This window comes from Ceratotherium simum, chromosome 22, assembly GCF_057802395.1.
Source record: "Ceratotherium simum simum isolate JZ-2026a chromosome 22, ASM5780239v1, whole genome shotgun sequence".
NCBI lineage: Eukaryota > Metazoa > Chordata > Mammalia > Perissodactyla > Rhinocerotidae > Ceratotherium > Ceratotherium simum.
In genome coordinates, this window is record NC_141921.1 from 33,829,461 (window position 1) to 33,848,816 (window position 19,356).

General features: G+C 40.2%; 1 protein-coding gene across 5 annotated transcripts in view; it reads right to left on the minus strand.

Moving 5' to 3' along the window:
• The window catches only part of ZBTB40 (zinc finger and BTB domain containing 40), an 81,680-nt gene that overhangs the window by 33,334 nt on the left and 28,990 nt on the right, over positions 1–19,356 (minus strand). For 4 of the 5 annotated variants that reach the window (XM_087446602.1, XM_087446601.1, XM_087446603.1 and 1 more), the window contains 2 exons: positions 7,635–8,403; positions 7,061–7,194 (listed from right to left, as the gene is read on the minus strand). In XM_087446602.1, coding sequence (XP_087302728.1) covers positions 7,061–7,194; positions 7,635–8,319 — 819 coding nt within the window. In that variant the 5' untranslated portion in view covers positions 8,320–8,403. The remainder of the gene's footprint in view (positions 1–7,060; positions 7,195–7,634; positions 8,404–19,356) is intronic. The other variant, XM_004425695.3, reaches the window with a different exon arrangement.

Consider the following 19,356-nt stretch of genomic DNA (forward strand, 5'->3'; position numbering starts at 1 on the left):
CTTCTTGTCTCTATTTTAAAAATAATAAACAAATGAGATAAAGACATCAGTTGAATGTTTAATCCCTTTCAGTTACATTTATTCAACCTTTCATAGTTTTGTTAGTTGGCCTAAAATTTCTTTAGAATGCCTTCTCCCTGACAGTGGAAGGGACCTGAGGTCGGCAGCCTCTACAATGGTTCCCAACATCCCTGCCTCTAGGTATTCAGGCCCTTGGGCTGAACCTAGTGCCATGCTTCTAAGGAAGAGAATATGGCAAAAGTACTGGGATGCCACTTCTGAGGCCAGGTTACTGTGACTTCCATCTTGTCTATATGTGCACTCTCTCCCTCTGTCTTTGCTCCGGAAGAAAGCTGCCACATTGTGAGCTGCCCTACAAAGAGGCCCACCTGGCAAGGAGCTGACTTCTCCAGCCAACAGAGACTGGGTGAGCTTGGAAGTGGATCTTCTGAAGCCTGTCCACAGTCATGTGAGTGAGCTCAGAAAAAGATACTGCCACCCACCCCCGGCTGATCCCCTGAGGGCAGCCCTATCAGTCCTGAGCTAGGGACTCAGCAGCTAAGTATGCCTGGATTCCTGACCCACAGCAACCACGGGGTAATAAACGTTTGCTCCTTTTTTTTTTTTTTTTTTTGTGAGGAAGATCAGCCCCGAGCTGACATCCATGCCAATCCTCCTCTTTTTGCTGAGGAAGACTGGCCCTGAGCTAACATCTGTGCCCATCTTCCTCCACTTTACGTGGGACGCCACCACAGCCACCACAGCATGGCCCGACAAGCGGTGCATCAGTGCGCGCCTGTGATCTGAACCGGGGCCGCCAGTAGCAGAGCGCGCGCACTTAACCACTACGCCACGGGGCCGGACCCCATGTTTGCTCCTTTTAAACTGCTAAATTTTAGAGTAATTTGTTACACAGCGATAGACAGAATACAGACCCACTCATTGCCAATGCCCTTAGTAAACATGTTTTTTTCCTCTTTATTTTTCCTTTCCTTCCGTCCTTTCTTTTACGCATCTTAACTGATATAGCATATAGCTATCTCTTTCTACCCTAGGCCAGTGTTTTTTCACCCGAAGTTCTCTGAATATCCCAAATTCACCTCTCTCAGTATCCAATTTGTCTGGCATTACCATTTGAGCCAGTGGGGAAGAGAAGCTTTCATCAATGGTGGCATCTTATGCGCTTCTCATTATCCTCTCTGCTATATCCTCCTCTGCAGAACTACTCAGCAGTGAAATTAAAACATTTGTTAACTTCATTGCTCAGCAGTGATGCTAGGGTGACCATCTGGGAAGAGAAGCAGGGGTGGGCTGATGAAAGGGCCAGGAGGGAGCAGTCAGCTGCCTGGACAAGCCCTGCTCTCTGCTCTTTCTTCCAGAACCTAGTGGGGACCTGCACCTGAGCCAGTGTTGTTACTGTTAATCCATCGGCCTCCTGAGCTGCCTGGGGCTCCACAGTGGAGTGAGCGCTTTTCTGAAATAGTGCATCTGCCTGAACAGAAGGGTGTCACATATTGCTACAGGCTGGGGTTCACTAATTGCTACTATGTAACAGAACTCTAAGAGATGAACCCAAACAGAGTTTTGTTCTTTAACCATACATTTGGAACTCCTTTGATTCTTAGAGTTAAAGGCGCTTCAATAAATTCATATCAATTCATGGTCACACGTGTAATCAAAGTACTTTTATCTCTAAGTGAAATATAGGTCAACACATTTAAAGATGGGACAGTTTCCTTTCCCTCTATTATATGTGAAAAGTCATTTAATCTTTCCCTTACACCTAGGTCTTTGAATTGAATTTCCTCATTTTCCCAACGGTTTGCCTACTGCCTACTATGTGCCCTATGTTTAGGTTACACTCTATTCTTGTTCGCTGGTGCCTCCCCTGAATGTGAAGGGCCAGACCATGGCAGTAATGATACAGACCACAACAGCTCAACACCGTCCCAGACACTGTGCATCCACTTTACTCTTCACATTAGTCCTTGGAGGCATTACTACGACTACTTACATGAGAGTCACAGAGGTGAAGTAACTCGCCCAAGGCTGCACGGCTAGTTAGCAGAGCACCCTGGATGAAACAATGAGCTCATTCCATTGACCTGGCACCCCTTCTACCGAGTTCCATCTTCCAGATTTTGAGTGTAACCAAATCCATTTACACTGGATTCTACTGGACTTACTAGAATCAACATGACTTTGAATACTGGGTAGTATCTAGACAATTTGTACTACTTCTCTTGGTGTCAATGATTAGTATAGAGACTGGTACACAGTAGGTCTTTAATAAATGTTTGTTTAACTGAATGAAATTCCCTTCCCATAAAACCACTAGTTCTTCTATCTATGGCTGCATATCTTAGACTTCATAATTAGCAGAGAGGAGATCTGGAAAAACAATTTATTTTCATCTCTCATAGACCTGTAAAATGCATCCTACTAACTCCCTTCTCAAGAGGGTCACCCTACACTGTCAGCACCACAGCCCATGAAACAACGACCTGCACTTCTTGACAAACCTCGTAAGTAGTGACACGCTGGAAAACATCAGTCACGAAGGAGCGGAGACTTGTTTGCCTTTGAAACAAAATTGAAGGAGAAAAAAAGGCTACCAGGTCTTCAGCTTCGGGAGTCTTTCTAGAACTTTAGGTGAAAAGTGGATCAAACGGCAAGAAAATCAATAGCAGAAAAAGTTATCTGCTTATTCTAGTCAAAGACTCACTTCGCTATATACACAATTAATTAAAAGCAGGGACATGGCTAGGAATAAAGAAAGAAAACAACTAAAAGTTCTAGCATAAAAGCTGAAAAAAGTATGAGTCTGCCTTTAAATACAGGTTTTACTCAGCTCAGCCAGAAAGCCTCTTAGGTCAGTATCTGCTTTTTCTAACGGGTAGGGGATATTACACTGAGATCAAGACAGGCAGAAGACACTTTCCCATCCCAGCACCCAAGAGACTTCTCCTTAATCAGTTTTGGCTTTGGTTTCACAAAATTCAAGCAGCCCAGCCTCTTCTCATGTGGCTGCAATCACTCCTCAGCGAATGGCTTTGCCACCTGTCATCATTTATCTCAGGAAATAAAATAATCAGGACACTGCTTCATGGTGTCCTCCCTAAATTCAATACAGTCCAGATGCATATTCCTTTTCAGAAAAGGAATAGGGTGGTCCATCTCAACCAGAACATCACTCACAAGCGTTAGCAAGCCTCAAAATTACACATCTAAGGGGAGATTATTTTTAATGTTAAGCTGTCTCAAGTTATGTTATGATGATTAACCAAATAACAACAACCAATAACAATAAAAAACATTCAAAGCTCTTTGGGAGCTAAAAATGTATAAACAGAAAAACAACAACAAACAAACAAGCAAAAAACCCCAAACAACCTTTACGATGGTAGCTGAAATGCAGAATGATGTTCCAAGTGAAGAGTTCTTAAACGCTCTCAACACTGAGGTCTTCTGGTGATTCCTGTAGTTTGGTGACTCCCCTGCATACTTCCCCAAAAATTACACATGTGGCAGGATTTCTTTGCTGTCAAGACATTCCATAAGGATAGGGATCCAGTCTAACTTATGTTTATTTTCCTAGCAGCTAGCTCAATGCCTGGCATGTACCAGTTGCTAATAAATATTTGCAAATCAAGGGGAAAGCAAAGAGTAACACGGGAAAAATGGGTAGTCAGTGGCCCCTCAAAACACTGAGTTGTCAGCAGAGACATTGGGACATCTGCCCTCATACATTAAGAATTTTGCAAGCCATTAACTTCTCCACCAGTGCTTCTCAAGATGTGGTCTAGAGGCCAAAACAGCAGTCCATGGGGAACTCGCTAAAGATGGAGATTCCCAAGCTCTATCATAACCTAAGAATCAGACTCTCTAGAAATGTGGTCTGGAGGTGCACAATTTAACAAGTGCACCAGATGATTTTTATACATACTGAACCATTGTTCTAGAACCTGATGGTTTTGTATGAGACACTACACCTGCAGTTCAGGAAGCTACTTCCCAGTGGATAATGTACCTATTTGAAAGCATGACCTGCAAATTAAGCTTAAAGTAACAGCAAACCATTCTCACGTGCCAGAGTAAATGACCATGGCACTAAGATATTAAGTGAAAAAGGGGTTTCAAGGTCCACCAAGTCTAAAAATACTGAGTTAACGTATAAACAAATAGCAGTCACCACCTACTGAGCTCCTTCTATGTGCCTGGCATTTTAGCATGAGTTTTACATAAATAATCTTAATTAATTTCACAATGACCCTATAATGTAGGTGATAACATACAAAACATACATAACATTTTACAAATTTTACAAATTAGGAATTTAAGGCTTACAGAGATTAAGTAGCTCAAGGTCACAACGCTAGTAAATGGTAGAGCGGATAAACTATATCCATACAATGGAACACTGCTCAGCAATAAAAAGGAATGAACAACACGCATGAAAAACATGCAACAATATGGATGAACCTCAAAAATAATTACGCTGAATGAAAGAAGCCAGACCAAAAAGAATTCAGACTATATAACTCCATTCATATAACACTCTAGACGATGCACATTAACCCACAGAGCTGGAAGCAGCTCAGCGTCACCTGGGGCTGGGTGAGTGGAAAGAGAAGGGAGGGATTACAAAGGGATGTGCAGCAACTTTCAGCGGTGATGGATATGTTCACTTGATTGGGGTGATGGTTTCAAACCATACACTTTAAATATGTACGGTTTATTGTATGTCAACCATACCTCAATAAAGCTGTCTAAAAGAAAGTAAAAAAGAGAGAGAAGCACAGAGCCTGAGCACAAAGCAGTACCTCCCCAACTCTATATTTTATTTAATTTAATCTTATGTTCTTAAAGTATCTTTTCCCTTTTTCTTTCTGCAGCTGAAAGACTTATTATGGAATATAAAAGAATCGTTTTAAATATAGCCACCAAGCGATTTGTAGGGCTCTCACTCTGACCTCTGAAACCGAGGAAGAAATAAGATAAGCCTATAATGATCACCAACAGTGAATCAGCGTTCTTTCACAGTACTATTAATGTTATTGCCATCAAAAGATTAGAACAAGATTTGGGGGAAAAAATAAATGTTGAATGAATCCATGTACAGCAAACATTTCTTGAGCACCTGTTTTGTGCCAGACACTTTTAGGCACCAGTGTTAGGAAAAAAATACACCAGACACAGTTCAAGTGAGTACAGAGGTGACACTAATAATCTGAGAATCGCTGATCTAAGGAACCATGTTGCTCATCTGTAACCCAAGTTAAGTGGAGAGGAAGCATTAAGAGAAAATGAAGAGGTGTGTCTACAAGCTATCAAGGTAACAAACTAGTGACAAAAATGATGGATTGAATAGTTAAGAGAACATTCAAGTGCAAAAACATAACCATAACGTCCTTCAGCATAATCTGTACAGAGTACCAAGGATTTACAACTTGAAACCTCCCTAACAGAGTCATCAAGGTTAGCCAAGTCTTGTAAACAGCTTATCTCTCAAGAAAACAATTTATAGCCAACTGTCAATTAATCATAGTTAAAATAAATACTTGACCTTGAGTTTGTTGTTAGAAAAGTAACTTGCTATGAATCAGGATAATATTTCAATAGTAGAAGGCATCTATTGCTTGGATTAACATAACTAGCAGACACTAAATTGCCTACAGCAACATGGGAGACCTCCCCAGACCACCTCAACAATCAGATGAGCAGGGCTGCGGGGACAATGCCCTCTCACCTCTCAGAACAGGAGGCGGGGCTGGGAGAAAGGGGGAGCAAGGGAGTTCTAAGGCGGCTGTGGAGTCAATCCTGCAGGGTCAACTGTGAAGAATCAGGCAGTGAGAGAGTCCACAGGTGGGATGTGTTTCACCGAGATATTGGAAAAAAGAAAAAGTCAGCTAAGAAGCAGAGCATGATAACCATTTGGCAGTTTTCTGTCAGGCAATTCCTAAACACGCATACGTACAGGACATACACGGTATCATTTTTACCCTGTTAGAAGGCAGTATAAGTCAATGTGTAAGAGAACAGCTCTCAAGTCAGAATGCTTAGGTTTGAATTTTTGCTCAGAGTCTTCGAGCTCTGTGACCCTGGCCAAGTTACATCACCTCTTTGAAACAGTCTTCTCACCCATAAAACAGGGCTAAAAAATAGTAAAACAGTATCCACCTCAGTGATTTTTGTGAAGATTAAATGAGAAAACATATGTACCAAGCGTAGCACAGTAAGTATTCAATAAATGTTCACCATTATTGTTTTTATATCTGAAAATGGCCATTGTATTCTTTTTTGTGTGTGTGTGAGGAAGATCAGCCCTGAGCTAACGTCCATGCCAATCCTCCTCTTTTTGCTGAGGAAGACCGGCCCTGAGCTAACATCTATTGCCAATCCTCCTCCTTTTTTTTTTTCCCTTTTTCTCCCCAAGGCCCCAGTAGATAGTTGTATGTCATAGCTGCACATCCCTCTAGTTGCTGTATGTGGGACGCCACCTCAGCATGGCTGGACAAGCGGTGCGTTGGTGCGCGCCCGGAATCCAAACCCAGGCCGCCAGTAGCGGAGCGCGCGCACTTAACTGCTAAGCCATGGGGCCGGCCCCGGCCATTGTATTCTTAAACACTGGATGCAATTTACTATGTAAGTTTACATTAAATCCTTTTTGTACCATGTTTTAAGTATTTGTTATAGTTTTGTTTTGTTTTTGTTTTTATTATTTACTCTGATTTGAGGTTATCCCTGACTATATTCTGCCTCACTTTATCCTTGATTAATCAGGAGAGAATGGTACGAGCAGTTAAATATCCTAGATCAAAACTGGCTGCAAGCTGCGATTCACCTAGTGATCAAAATATAACTTTGTTTTGAAATTATCTTGTCTAGTACTTTTGCAAGACTGCCCTTTAGGAAATACATGTCAAAGAAAAAAATTAAAGTTTGAAAAAATTGAGACCCTGCGGTATTCTGTATTTTCATATTTCTGCCCCATATGGGAAGATGATCAGGTATGCTGAGAACACTTAACTAGCAAACAAATAAAACTCACGGTACCTACCTCCTTCTGTGCACCTTTAATTTCTGAGCATTCTTCTAGTCTTTTTAAGACATCCTGGGTAATCAAGAGTGCGTCTGAGAAGATATTTTCATTTTCTAGAAGAAAATTCAGCTGGTAGTGTTTCTTCGCATACTCTGAATGTAAAACAAATCAATCAGTGATTCATTACTTCAAATGATTTTAACAGTTTAAGCTGAGAACCCTTAGGTCACATACTGCATTTATAATTGGTACCTAGCACACCAGTTACCAGCAATAGAAAACAGCATCTCTAACAGCTTCCTCCTCCTTTGTGCCACCCTCATCCTTGTTACAATGATGCGTAAGTATCAAAAATGGTACATCGTACTTCCATACTGCTTCTCTGCTCTGTGGTTCATCTTCAGACTCCCAACACTCACACACTTTTAACAGAAGATGCCCCAGTAGGAGTATCACACTGGATTCTGGTTTCCTATCTAACAGTGGTCTTTGGTAAATTTATCAACGAAACAAGAAAATTCATAAAGATCATTGAATCCAGTCATCGACAACACAAGGACAGATTACAAAACAACTATTAAATGAATGTTACCTGGTTCTGTGCTTGCGTCCTTTGCCTCACTAAAGGCTTGTACAAGAGGGGAGAGGGAACAAACTTGAGCTGCATGAGGAGTCTCCACGGGGGTGTCTGCATTCCCCTGAATCTCCTGGGCAGTAGAAGGATCCACACTCATCTCTTGGATTGCTTCCTCAGTCTCAGCTTTCACAGGGCCCCCTGGAGGGATAGAAACCTCCAAGAAAGAATGAGGCTCTCCAGCACCCTCGGAGGAAAGGATTTCTACTTCTGGCTTCTCCAATTCCTTCCTGAATGACTCTGAGGATGGTACTGAGACATCCCTCACCACCTGACCCTGAACAGAGCAGTTTACAAGGCTGCTTAGAAGATTTTTACAACTTACAGCCACATCAAACATCTGTAGGCTGTCAGCTAAAGAGATGATTTTGGAGAAGTTGTACTTGCCCACAGGTAGTTTGCCAGTGTACATCATTTCTAACAAAAGGGCAAACTCCTCGGGGCTCACCACAGATGCATCAATGGAGATGGTGTCTGTGGTGTCCAGCAGGGTTTTGAAGAGGAGGCTGGCAGCAGCCAGGACAAGCTTGTGGGCCTTGAAGTAAATGGTACCAATGGAAATGGTGCAGTCACAGAACTGCTGCTCCTTGCACAGAGTGTAGAGCTGCTGCAGCAGCTGCCGGCTGTAGTTGGGGAGCTCCATCGCAGCTGCTCTGCCTGAGGACTTCTCTTCCTCTCTTCTTGCAGAATCCACTTTGTGAGGATCAGCACTAGATTCTAGAGAGATCTGAAAAATGCCACATTACTACTTCACAAGCACACAAGGAAACACCTTGAATAAAATATTAAAACAAACAAACAAACGAATAAAAAGGCAATTCACTCAATCATTTAATAACTGTTGCTCAATAGGGAGGGGCACTGTGTCACGTATACTAAATTAACAGTCAGGATAATAAATGTCACATGTTTAACTACAGTCATGCCCTGCATAACGATGTTTCAGTCAATGATGGACCACATATACGATGGTGGTCCCATAAGATTAGTACCATATAGTCTAGGTGTGTAGCAGGCTATACCATCTGGGTTTGTGTAAGTATACTCTATGATGTTCACACAATGATGAAATCACCTAACGACGCATTTCTCAGAACGTATCTCCATCATTAAGCAACGCATGACTGTATATGAATAGGATTACGCTTAGTGTTTCATCTATATGATCTCATTTGATCCTGACAATGGCTCAATGGAAAAGATACTAGATCCTCCCCATTTTACAGATGAGACTGAAGCTCAGAGGGACTGAGAGAACAAGCCCAAGGAAAATTAGCCATTAAATGGCATGACTGTATCTCACTGATTTCAAAGCTGGAACTACATTGCTGTATGCGTTCTTGCTCCCAGTGAGTTCTCAGCCAACTGAAGGAGACAAATACATAAACAGAGACTTATAATACAAAGTCCTCATCTTATTCGATCTTTCTGCAACACTGGACATGGGTCATCATTCCCTCCTTCTTAAAATGCACTTTTCACTTGCTCCTGCTCTCTTTGGTTCTCTTATTACCTCACTAGCCATGCCTTCTCAGCTTCCTTTGCTGGGTCCTCTGCATCACTTTGGCCTCTCAAGTGTAGAATGCTCCAGGACTCAGTCATCTCACCTCTTATCTTCTCTCTCATCTCCTCCATACCTTTGGAATATCAACTAATGCTGACGGCTTTCAGATTTTCATCTCCAGCTCAGACCTCTCTTCTGAACTCCAGACGCACACCTCCAACTACCTACTCAATGTCTCCAATTAGAGGCCTGAAAGGTTTCTTAATCTTACATCCAAAACTCTCCTGCCATCTTTCCCACTTTATAGCAATTCTGTTGTTCTAGTTGTTCAGACCAAAAACCTAGAAGTCATCCTTGACTCCTGTTTTGTTTCTCAGACTCCTTATTCAATCCATTATAAATCCTGTTGGCTCTACCTTCCAAATATATCCAAAATCCAATCACTTATCACCACCTCCACTGGCTCTATGCTGGTCAGTCCAAGCCACCAACGCCTTTCATCTGCATTATTGCAACAACCTCCTAACTGGTCTCCAGGCCTCTGCCCTTTCCTCGCACTCCCTCTTCCCCACCCTAGCTTCAACCCAGTAGTCAGAGTGATCTTTTTAGCACATAGCCACATCATGTCCCTTCTTTGCACAAAAGCCTCCATGGTTTCGGGTCTCAGAGTAAAAGCCAAAGCCAAAATTCTCATAATGGCCTATAATTCCTTCATGATCTGGCTGTCATGAGCTCTCTAACCTCATCTTCCACCACTCTCCCCCTCACCCATTCTGCTGTAAGCACATCGCCTTCCTTGCTGATCCTGGCACACACTAAGCACACTCATCGCAAGGTTTCTTCACATATGTGCATGGCATGTTCTCTCTTCCATCAGCTCTCTGCTCAAAGGCCATACTATCAGTGAGGTCTTCCCTGACCATGTTCTTTAAATAGTAGCCTCCTCTCCAACCTCAGAAGATTCCATCCCTCTTACTTTATTTTTCATCACAGCATTTATCATCTACGGAAATATATTTTCACTTGTTTATTATGTATCTCCTTCACTAGAATGTAAGCTCCCTAAGGGAGTAAACTTTTTTATCATCTGCTGTATCCTAGTGCTTAAATTTCTGCCTAACACTGTTGGGCAGTGTTGCTGACATATCTGACTGTGGTTCTGATTTTTGTTCAGTCTCTTCAAACTGTGCTTTCATCTGCATTATTGCAACAACCTCCTAACTGGTCTCCAGGCCTCTGCCCTTTCCTCGCACTCCCTCTTCCCCACCCTAGCTTCAACCCAGTAGTCAGAGTGATCTTTTTAGCACATAGCCACATCATGTCCCCCTAATACTGTTGGGCACCCCTAATACTGTTGGTTAGTTGGTGGAATGAATAAATGAATGAAAGGAAATGTAATGATCGAGACTTGCTCCTAGAAACCCAGTTTGGGGAAGAGGGGTGTCCAGGAGCTAGAGTAAGGTTTTTAGGAGGAGCTAACAGCTGACCTGTCTTAATAAGTGAGTAGGCATTGAGGAGGTGAAGAGACAGGGAGAGAGGAGGCATTCCAAGCAGGGAAGGCTGCATGAGGCACACAGATAAGAAGTGAAGTGGCGGGGAGGAGTATTTGGAGTTGGGATTACACAGAGCAGGGGAGAGGGAGCATTGGCAGATGAATCTGGAGAGGCAGGCTGGGGTTCTGGCCACAGAGACACACCCAGGCCATGCTTAGGAGCTTGGATTTATCCTAAATGCAATGAGGAGCCAGTGAAGGGTTTGAAAGGCTGTAAGCAGGGAAGTCTCATGGTTATATGTGAATTTTAAATCTATCACTGAAGTGACATCTGTACAGAAGTTGAGGGAGATAATGCTAGAGACAAGCTCTATTTTTGCAGTAGTTAGGGAAGAAGCGATGAGGGCTTTGACCAGGAGAAGCGGTAATAGAAGGGACAGGAAGACACAGCCAAAAATATTTAGAAAGTGTAACGGTCATGATTTAGGGTATGAATGGCTGTGAGGGAAAAGAAAGACAACTCCCAGGTTCCTGGTTTGGTAAGTGGGGACAGATGACCAAATGATCCAGATGATACAAGAAAAAGATCGTTTAGGGAAGGAGACATCTAGTTCAGTTTGGGGTTTGAGGATCTTATGATGATAAGAAAACTGTATAATCTCACTTGTATAAAGAAAAAAATACACTCAGAAAAGGGTGGAAAGACATATATCAAAATAACACTGGTTGCCTTTGTTAGCGGGATTATCAATGATCCCCATTCCATGCCACCATTATTTCCTGATCTTCCCACATTTGGAACTGACAGGTAAAAATAGAAATAAAAACATTTCCAAGTTCTGGTTTCTGGTCCAGCATGTAAGAAGCTTAGAAGTCACCATTCCATCCTGACAAGTAAAAAGCTGAACAAATGGAAAAATAACAATTCTTCTTAGATCCATCTCAGAAGTGAGGTCACAGGGCAAAACTGCCCCTAAAATTGGAGAGACATACAGGTAGATACAGAGAATCACAACTTCTGGGAGCAGAAACCCACCAACAGAAAGCTCCACAGGAACCAGCCCCAGAACAGGAAAAGTAAATGGATATGGACAAACTGCTGGAGGCTCAAGGTGGACAAGGTGGAGAGTTAAAACTCCAGAGGGATGGAGTCATCATTTTGGGAGTTTTACCCCCAGGAGCTCTGCTGGATTCTCACAGTGAATATCGGAGAAACATTCCCTTCTGCTTCTGGCAGAGGGAGGGGGAAGGTAACCATTTGGAAATACACCAGAGCATTCTACTCTTCTTAACAAGGCCCAGCCTCAGGAGAAACTATTTTGCCAGAGTCTAACCTAACTGGGAGAAGGGAAATACCCAACTTCGGCCCACTCTAGCCATGCTGCACCACCCAAAAGGGAAAACTGAAAAGCAGGGTGAAGTTCACAGTCCAGGGACACAGGCTCACCAAAAGGCCGAGACTGATCATAGGTCTCTAAAGGACTTCCTCCCCACACACCTTACCACCCTTCACTACAGGCCTGCTTACCACAGTTCCCTTTACCCCCTGCTTTATGTCCACCTTTCAAGAACAAATTACAAGGCATACTAAAACGCAAAAATCACAGTTTGAAGAGACTGAACAAAAATCAGAACCACAGTCAGATATGTCAGGAATTACAGGTATACCTCATTTTATTGTGCTTCGCTTTACTGAGCTTTGCAGATACTGCATTTTTCACAAGAACCTCCACCAGCAAAAAGATTATGACTTGCTGAAAGTTCAGATGATGGTTAAAATTTTTAGCAAAAAAAGCATTTTTAAATTAAGGTATATACATTGCTTTTTTTTAGACATAATGCTATTGCACACTTAAGAGACTATAGTAGTGTAAACATAACTTTTATATGCATTGGGAAACCAAAAAATTTGTGTGACTTGCTTTATTGCAATATTTGCTTTATTGTGGTGGTCTGGAACCAAACCTACAGTATCTCTGAGGTATGCCTGTATCAGACCAAGAATTTTAAAAAACCATGATTAGTATGCTAAAGGCTTTAAGGGAAAAAGTAGACAACATGCAAGAACAGATGGACAATGTAAGCAGAAAGATGGAAATTCTAAGAAACAATGAAAAAGAAATGCTAGAGGTCAAAAACACTGTATCAGAAATGAAGAGTGCCTTTCATGTGCTCATGAGTAGACTGGATATGGCTGAGGAAAGAATCTCTGAGCTTAAGGATATGACAATAGACTTCCAAAATTGAGAAGCAAAGTGAAAAAAGATTGAAAAAAACAGGACAGAATATCTGAGAACTCTGAGATAACTACAAAAGGTAAAACATATGTGCAATGGGAATATCTGAAGGAGAAGAAAGAGATAAAGAAACAGAGGCAATATCTGAAGCAATAATTACTGAGAATTTCTCCAAATTAATGTCAGACACCAAACCACACACAGGTCTAGGAAGCTCAGAGAACACCAAGCAGTATAAATGCCAAAATAACTACACTTAGGCATATCATATTCAAACTACAGAAAATCAAAGGTAAAAAAAAAAAATCTTGAAAAAAACCAGAGGAAAAGAACCCCCTACCTACAGAGAAGCAAACATAAAAATTACATCTGATTTCTCCTCAGAAACCATGCAAGCATGAGAGAATGGAGTGAAATATTTAAAGTGTTGAGAGAAAAAACCAACCTAGAATTCTATACACTGCAAAATTATCCTTCAAAAGTGAAAGAGAAACAGACATTCTCAGAAAAGCAAAATTGAGAGACTTGGTTGCCAGTAGACCTGCCTTGTAAGTTCTTCAGAGATAAGGAAAATGATGAAGTACAGAAAACTGGATCTACATAAAGAATGAAGAGCATGGGAGAATGAATAGGTGAAGGTAAAATAAAAACTTTTTTTCATTCTTAATTGATATAACAGATAAGAGTTTGTTCAAAAGAATCAAAGCAACAATGTATTTGATTATGTATGCTTATGTTTATATATGCTTATGTATAAGTGAAATGAATGACAGCAATGATACAAGGGACGGGTGGGAAGAATTAGGATTACTTTATTATTATAAGGTATTTGCACTACCTGTGATGTGGCATAGTGTCATTTGAAAGTGGACTTGGATTAGCTGTAAGTGTATAATGCAAACTACAGGTCAACCACTAAAAAAAGTTAAAAAAGAAGTATAACTGATATGCTAAGAAAGGAGAAAAAATGGAATCACGTCAAATGCTCAATTAAAACCAAAAGAAGGAAAAAGAATGGAAGACAAAAATAGGAACAAAGAACAAGGGCAACATATAGGCAACATTAACAAATATGGTAGATATTAATTCAACTATATCAATAATTACTTTAAACATCAATGTCGGGGCTAGCCCAGTGGTGTAGTGGTTAAGTTTGCGCACTCCGCTTCGGTGGCCTAGGGTTCACAGATTCAGATCCTGGGCACAGACCTATGCACCACTCACCAAGCCACGCTGTGGTTGTGTCCCACCTAAACAGAGGAAGATGGGCATAGATGTTACCTCAATGCTAATCTTCCTCAGCAAAAAAAGAGGAAGATTGGCTATGGATGTTAGCTCAGGGTCAATCTTCCTCATAAAAAACAAACAAACAAAAACTTACCATCCTAAACATCAATGTCTAAATACACCAATCAAAAGACAGATTGTTAGAGTGGATCAAAAAAAAACAGGACCCCTTTCTATGCTGTCTACAAGAAATCCACTTTAAATATAAAGACACATATAGATTAAAAGTAAATGCGTGGAGAAAGATATACCATGCTAACACTAGTCAGAAGAAAGCAGGGGTAGCTATTAATTTCAGATAGAGCAGATTTCAAAGTAAGGAAGGTTATCAGGGATAAAGAGGGAGGGGTGTTACATAATGAAAAATGGGTCAATACTCCAAGAAGACATAATAATCCTTAAATTATATGTACCTAACAATAGAGCATCCAACTATGTCTGGCAAACTGAAAGAAATGCAAAGAGAAACAGAGGAATCCACTATTATAGTTGGAGACTTTAAACACTCCTCTATCAGAAATGGATAGATCCAGGAGGCAGAAAATCAGTAAGGACATAGTCGAAGTCAATAGCACCATCAATCAACTGGATACAATGGACATCTATAGACTACTTCATACAACAACAGCAGATTACACATTCTTCTCAAGATCACATGGAATATTCACCAAGACAGACCACATTCTGGGCCATAAAACACACCTTAACAAATTGAAAAGAACAGAAATCATACAATCTGCTCTCAGACCACAGTGGAATTAAACTAGAAATCAATACCAGAAAAATAACTGGAAAATCCCCAAATACTTGGAGATTAAACAACACACTTTGGAATAACACATGGGTCAAGGAAGAAATCTCAAGAGAAATGTAAAGATGTTTTAAACTAAATGAAAATGTAAATACAACTTATCAAAATTTGTGGGATGCAGCCAAAGCATTGCTTACGGCATTGAATGCGTATATTAGAAAAGAAGTAATATCTAAAACCAATAACCTAACCTTCCACCTTAGGAAACTAGAAGAAGAAGAACACAGTTAATCCAAAATAACTAGTAGAAAAAAAATAACTAAAGGAGAAATAAATGAAATTGAAAAGAGTAAATCAATAGAGAAAAATCAATGAAACCAAAAGCTGGTTCTTTGAAAAGATCAATAAAATCGATAAGCCTCTAGCCAGGTTAACTAAGAAACAACAGAGAGATCACAGATTACTAATAGCAGAAATGAAAAAGGGGATATCACTACAGATTCCATGCACAATAAAAGGATATTATGAACAACTTTATGCCTACAAATCTGATAACTTGGACAACATGAATCAACTCCTTGAAAGACACAATCTGTCAAAACTCACACAAGAAATAGACAATCTGAATAGGACTATATCTATCAAAGATATTGAATCAATAATGAATAACTTTCCAACACTGGAAGCACCAGGCCCACAGGTGAATTCTACCAAACATTTAAGGAAGAAATGATACCAACTATCTACAATCTCTTCCAGAAGACAGAAGCAGAAGGAATACTTCCTAACTTATTCCATGAAGGCAACATTACACTAATATCAAAACCAGACAAAGATACTACAAGAAAACTACAGAATATATCTCTCATGAACATAGATACAAAAATCCTCAACAAAATATTAGCAAATTAAATCCAATAATGTATAAAAGAATTATACACCATGACCAAGTGGGATTTATCCCAAGTATCCAAGGCTGGTTCAATATTCAAAATCAATAAATGTAATCCATCACAGCAACAGGCTACAGAAGAAAAATCACATGATCATATCAACAGATGCAGAAAAAGCTTTTGACAAAATCCAACACGGATTCATGATAAAAACTCTCAGCAAACTTGGAATAGAGGGGAACTTCCTCAACTTGACAAAGAACATCTATAAAAAAACCAAGAGCTAACGTTGTCATTAACGGTAAGAAATCTGAAGTTTTCTTGCTAACATCAGGAACAAGGAAAGGATGTCTCCTCTCACCACTGCTTTTCAACACCATACTGGAAGTTCTAGCTAATGCAATAAGACAAGAAGAGGAAATAAAAGGTTTACAGATTGGGAAGGAAGGACTAAAACAGTCTTTGTTCACAGATGATATGATTGCCTAAGTAGAAAACCCAAAAGAACCAACAAAAAAAATCAATAAGCATTCTAGCAAGGCTGCAGGACACAAGGTAAGTATATAAAAGTTAACTGCTTATCAGCAATGAAAAGTGGAATTTGAAAACAAAACATTACCATTTAATTAGCACTGCAAAAAATGAAATTACAAAAATGAAATACTTAAGAATAAGTCTAACAAAATACGTACAAGATGTATATGAGGAAAACTACAAAACTCTGATGAAAGATATCAAAGAAAAACTAAGTAAATGCAGAGATATTCCATGTTCAAGGATAGGAAGACTCAGTATTGTCAAGATTTCAGTTCTTCCCAACTTGATCTATAGATTCAACACAATCCTAATCAAAATCCTAGCAAGTTATTTTGTGGATATTGACAAACTGATTCTAAAGTTTATTTGGGGCTGGCCCCATGGCTTACCGGTTAAGTGCGCGTGCTTCGCTACTGGCGGCCCAGGTTCGGATCCCGGGCGCGCACCGATGCGCCGCTTCTCCGGCCATGCTGAGGCCGCGTCCCACATACAGCAATTAGAAGGATGTGCAACTATGACATACAACTATCTACTGGGGCTTTGGGGAAAAAAAAGGAGGAAAATTGGCAATAGATGTTAGCTCAGAGCCGGTCTTCCTCAGCAAAAAGAGGAGGATTAGCATGGATGTTAGCTCAGGGCTGATTTTCCTCACAAAAAAAAAAAGAGAAATTAAAGTTTATTTGGAGAGGCAAAAGACCCAGAATAGCCACCTCAATATTGAAGGAGAAGAACACAGTTGGAGGACTGACATGACTCAACTTTAAGACTTACTACAAAACTACAGTAACCAAGACAGCGTGGTATTAGTGAAAGAACAGAGAAAAAGACCCACAAAAATACAGTCAACTGATCTTTGACAAAGGACAAAAGACAACACAATGGAGCAAAGATAGTATTTCAAGAAACAGTGCTGGAAAGCTGGACATCCACATGTAAAAAATGAATCTAGACACAGACCTCACAGCCTGCACAAATTTAACTCAAAATGGATCACAGACCTAAATGTAAAATGCAAAACTATATATATAACGCTTAGAAAATAACATAGGAGAAAACCTAGATGAACTTGGGTATGGTGATGACTTTTTAGATACAACACCAAAGGCATAAGTGACGGAAGAAATAACTGATAAGCTAGACTTCATTAAAACTAAAAAAACTTCTGCTCTGTGAAAGGTAATGGCAGGAGAATGAGAAGAAAAGCCACAGACTGAGAGACAATAATTGCAAAAGACACATCTGTTAAAGGACTATTATCCAAAATATACAAAGAACTCCTAAAAATCAACAGTAAGGAAAGAAATAACCTGAATAAAAAATGGACCAAAGACATTAACAGACATCTCACCAAAGAAAAGATACAGATAGCAAGTAAGCATATGAAAAGATGTTCAACATCATATGTTATAAGAGAAGGGCAAATTAAAGCAACCTATTAGAATGGCCAAAATCCAAAACACTGACAACACCAAATGCAGGTGAGGATGTGGAGCAACAGGAACTCCTATTTACTGCTGGTGAGAACGCAAAATGGTACAGCCACTTTGGAAGACAGATTAGCAGTTTCTTAAAAAACTAAGCATACCCTTACCATATGATCCAGCAATTGTGCTCCTTGGTATTTACCAAAATGAACTGAAAACTTATGTCCACACAAAAACCTGCACACAGATGTTTACAGCAGCTCCATTCATAACTGCCAAAACTTGGAAGCAATCAAAACGTCTTTCAGTAGGTAAATGGATAAATAAACTTGTACACCCAGTCAGCAGAATATTATTCAGTGCTAAAAAGAAATGAGCTATCAAGCCATGGAGGAAACGTAAATGCATATTACTAAGTGAAAGAAGTCAATCTCAAAAGGCTACATACTGCATGACTTCAACTGTATGACATTCTGGAAAAGGCAAAGCTATGGAGTCAAAAGGTCAGTGGTTGCCAGGGGTTGGGGGAGGCGGGATTAATAGGTGAAGCACAGAGGAATTTTAAGGCAGTGAAACTATTCTGTGTGATACTACGATGGTGGACTCGTGTATTATACATCTGTGAAATTCCATAAAATGTATAATACCAAAAGTGTACCCTAATGAAAACTATGGACTTTGGGTGATAATGATGTATCAGTGTAGGTTCACTGATTTTAACAAGTACATCACTGTGTTATAGGAGAGTGGGGGAGGCTGTGCTTGTGTGGGGACAGAGTTATATGGGAACTCTGTACTTCACTCTCAATTTTGCTGTGAATCTAAAACTGCTCTAAAAAAGAACGTTCATTTACTTAAAAAGTTTTCTCAAAATCACTGTAAATTTTTCAGGTCTAATTTCCCCAAACCCTATTTATACCATGGTATCTAACATTATAGAGCATTCATGAATTCATATAACTTTTTCAGATACTCTCAAAGAGTATCTTTGAGAACATCTAGCCCTACTGTTTGAGTACGGTTTGTCTTAGTATCTGTATTATAAAAATGCACACTTCTTTAAAACAGAGAAACTGCAGCCTACGAGCTAACTGGCTTGCTGTAATAGAGCAGCAGGAGCAGGACTGGAATCCCTATCTCCTGGTACTTCCAGAAAACCACAAAAAAAAATCTATAAAATTTAAAACAGGCAAAAGTAGGCACTATCTTTAGAAAAAAAGGACATAATTCTGAAAATCTGTAAATTACATTTTAATATCTGAGAAAAAACCAGCAAAAATTCAATTTGGAAGTAAACACAAAGCATAAACTACTCAACAGGCACTGACGTGGTTTTTCTTTCTTTCTTTCTTTTGTGCTGAGGAAGATTTGTCTTGAGCTAACATCCACTACCAATCTTCCTCTTTTTTCTTTTTTGCATGTGAGCTGCCACCACAGCATGGCCACTGACAGACAAGTGGTGTAGGTCTGTGCCCAGGCACCGAACCCAGTCCACTCAAGGGGAGCGTGTTGAACTTAACCACTAGGCGACCAGGGCCGGCCCTGATGTGGTTTT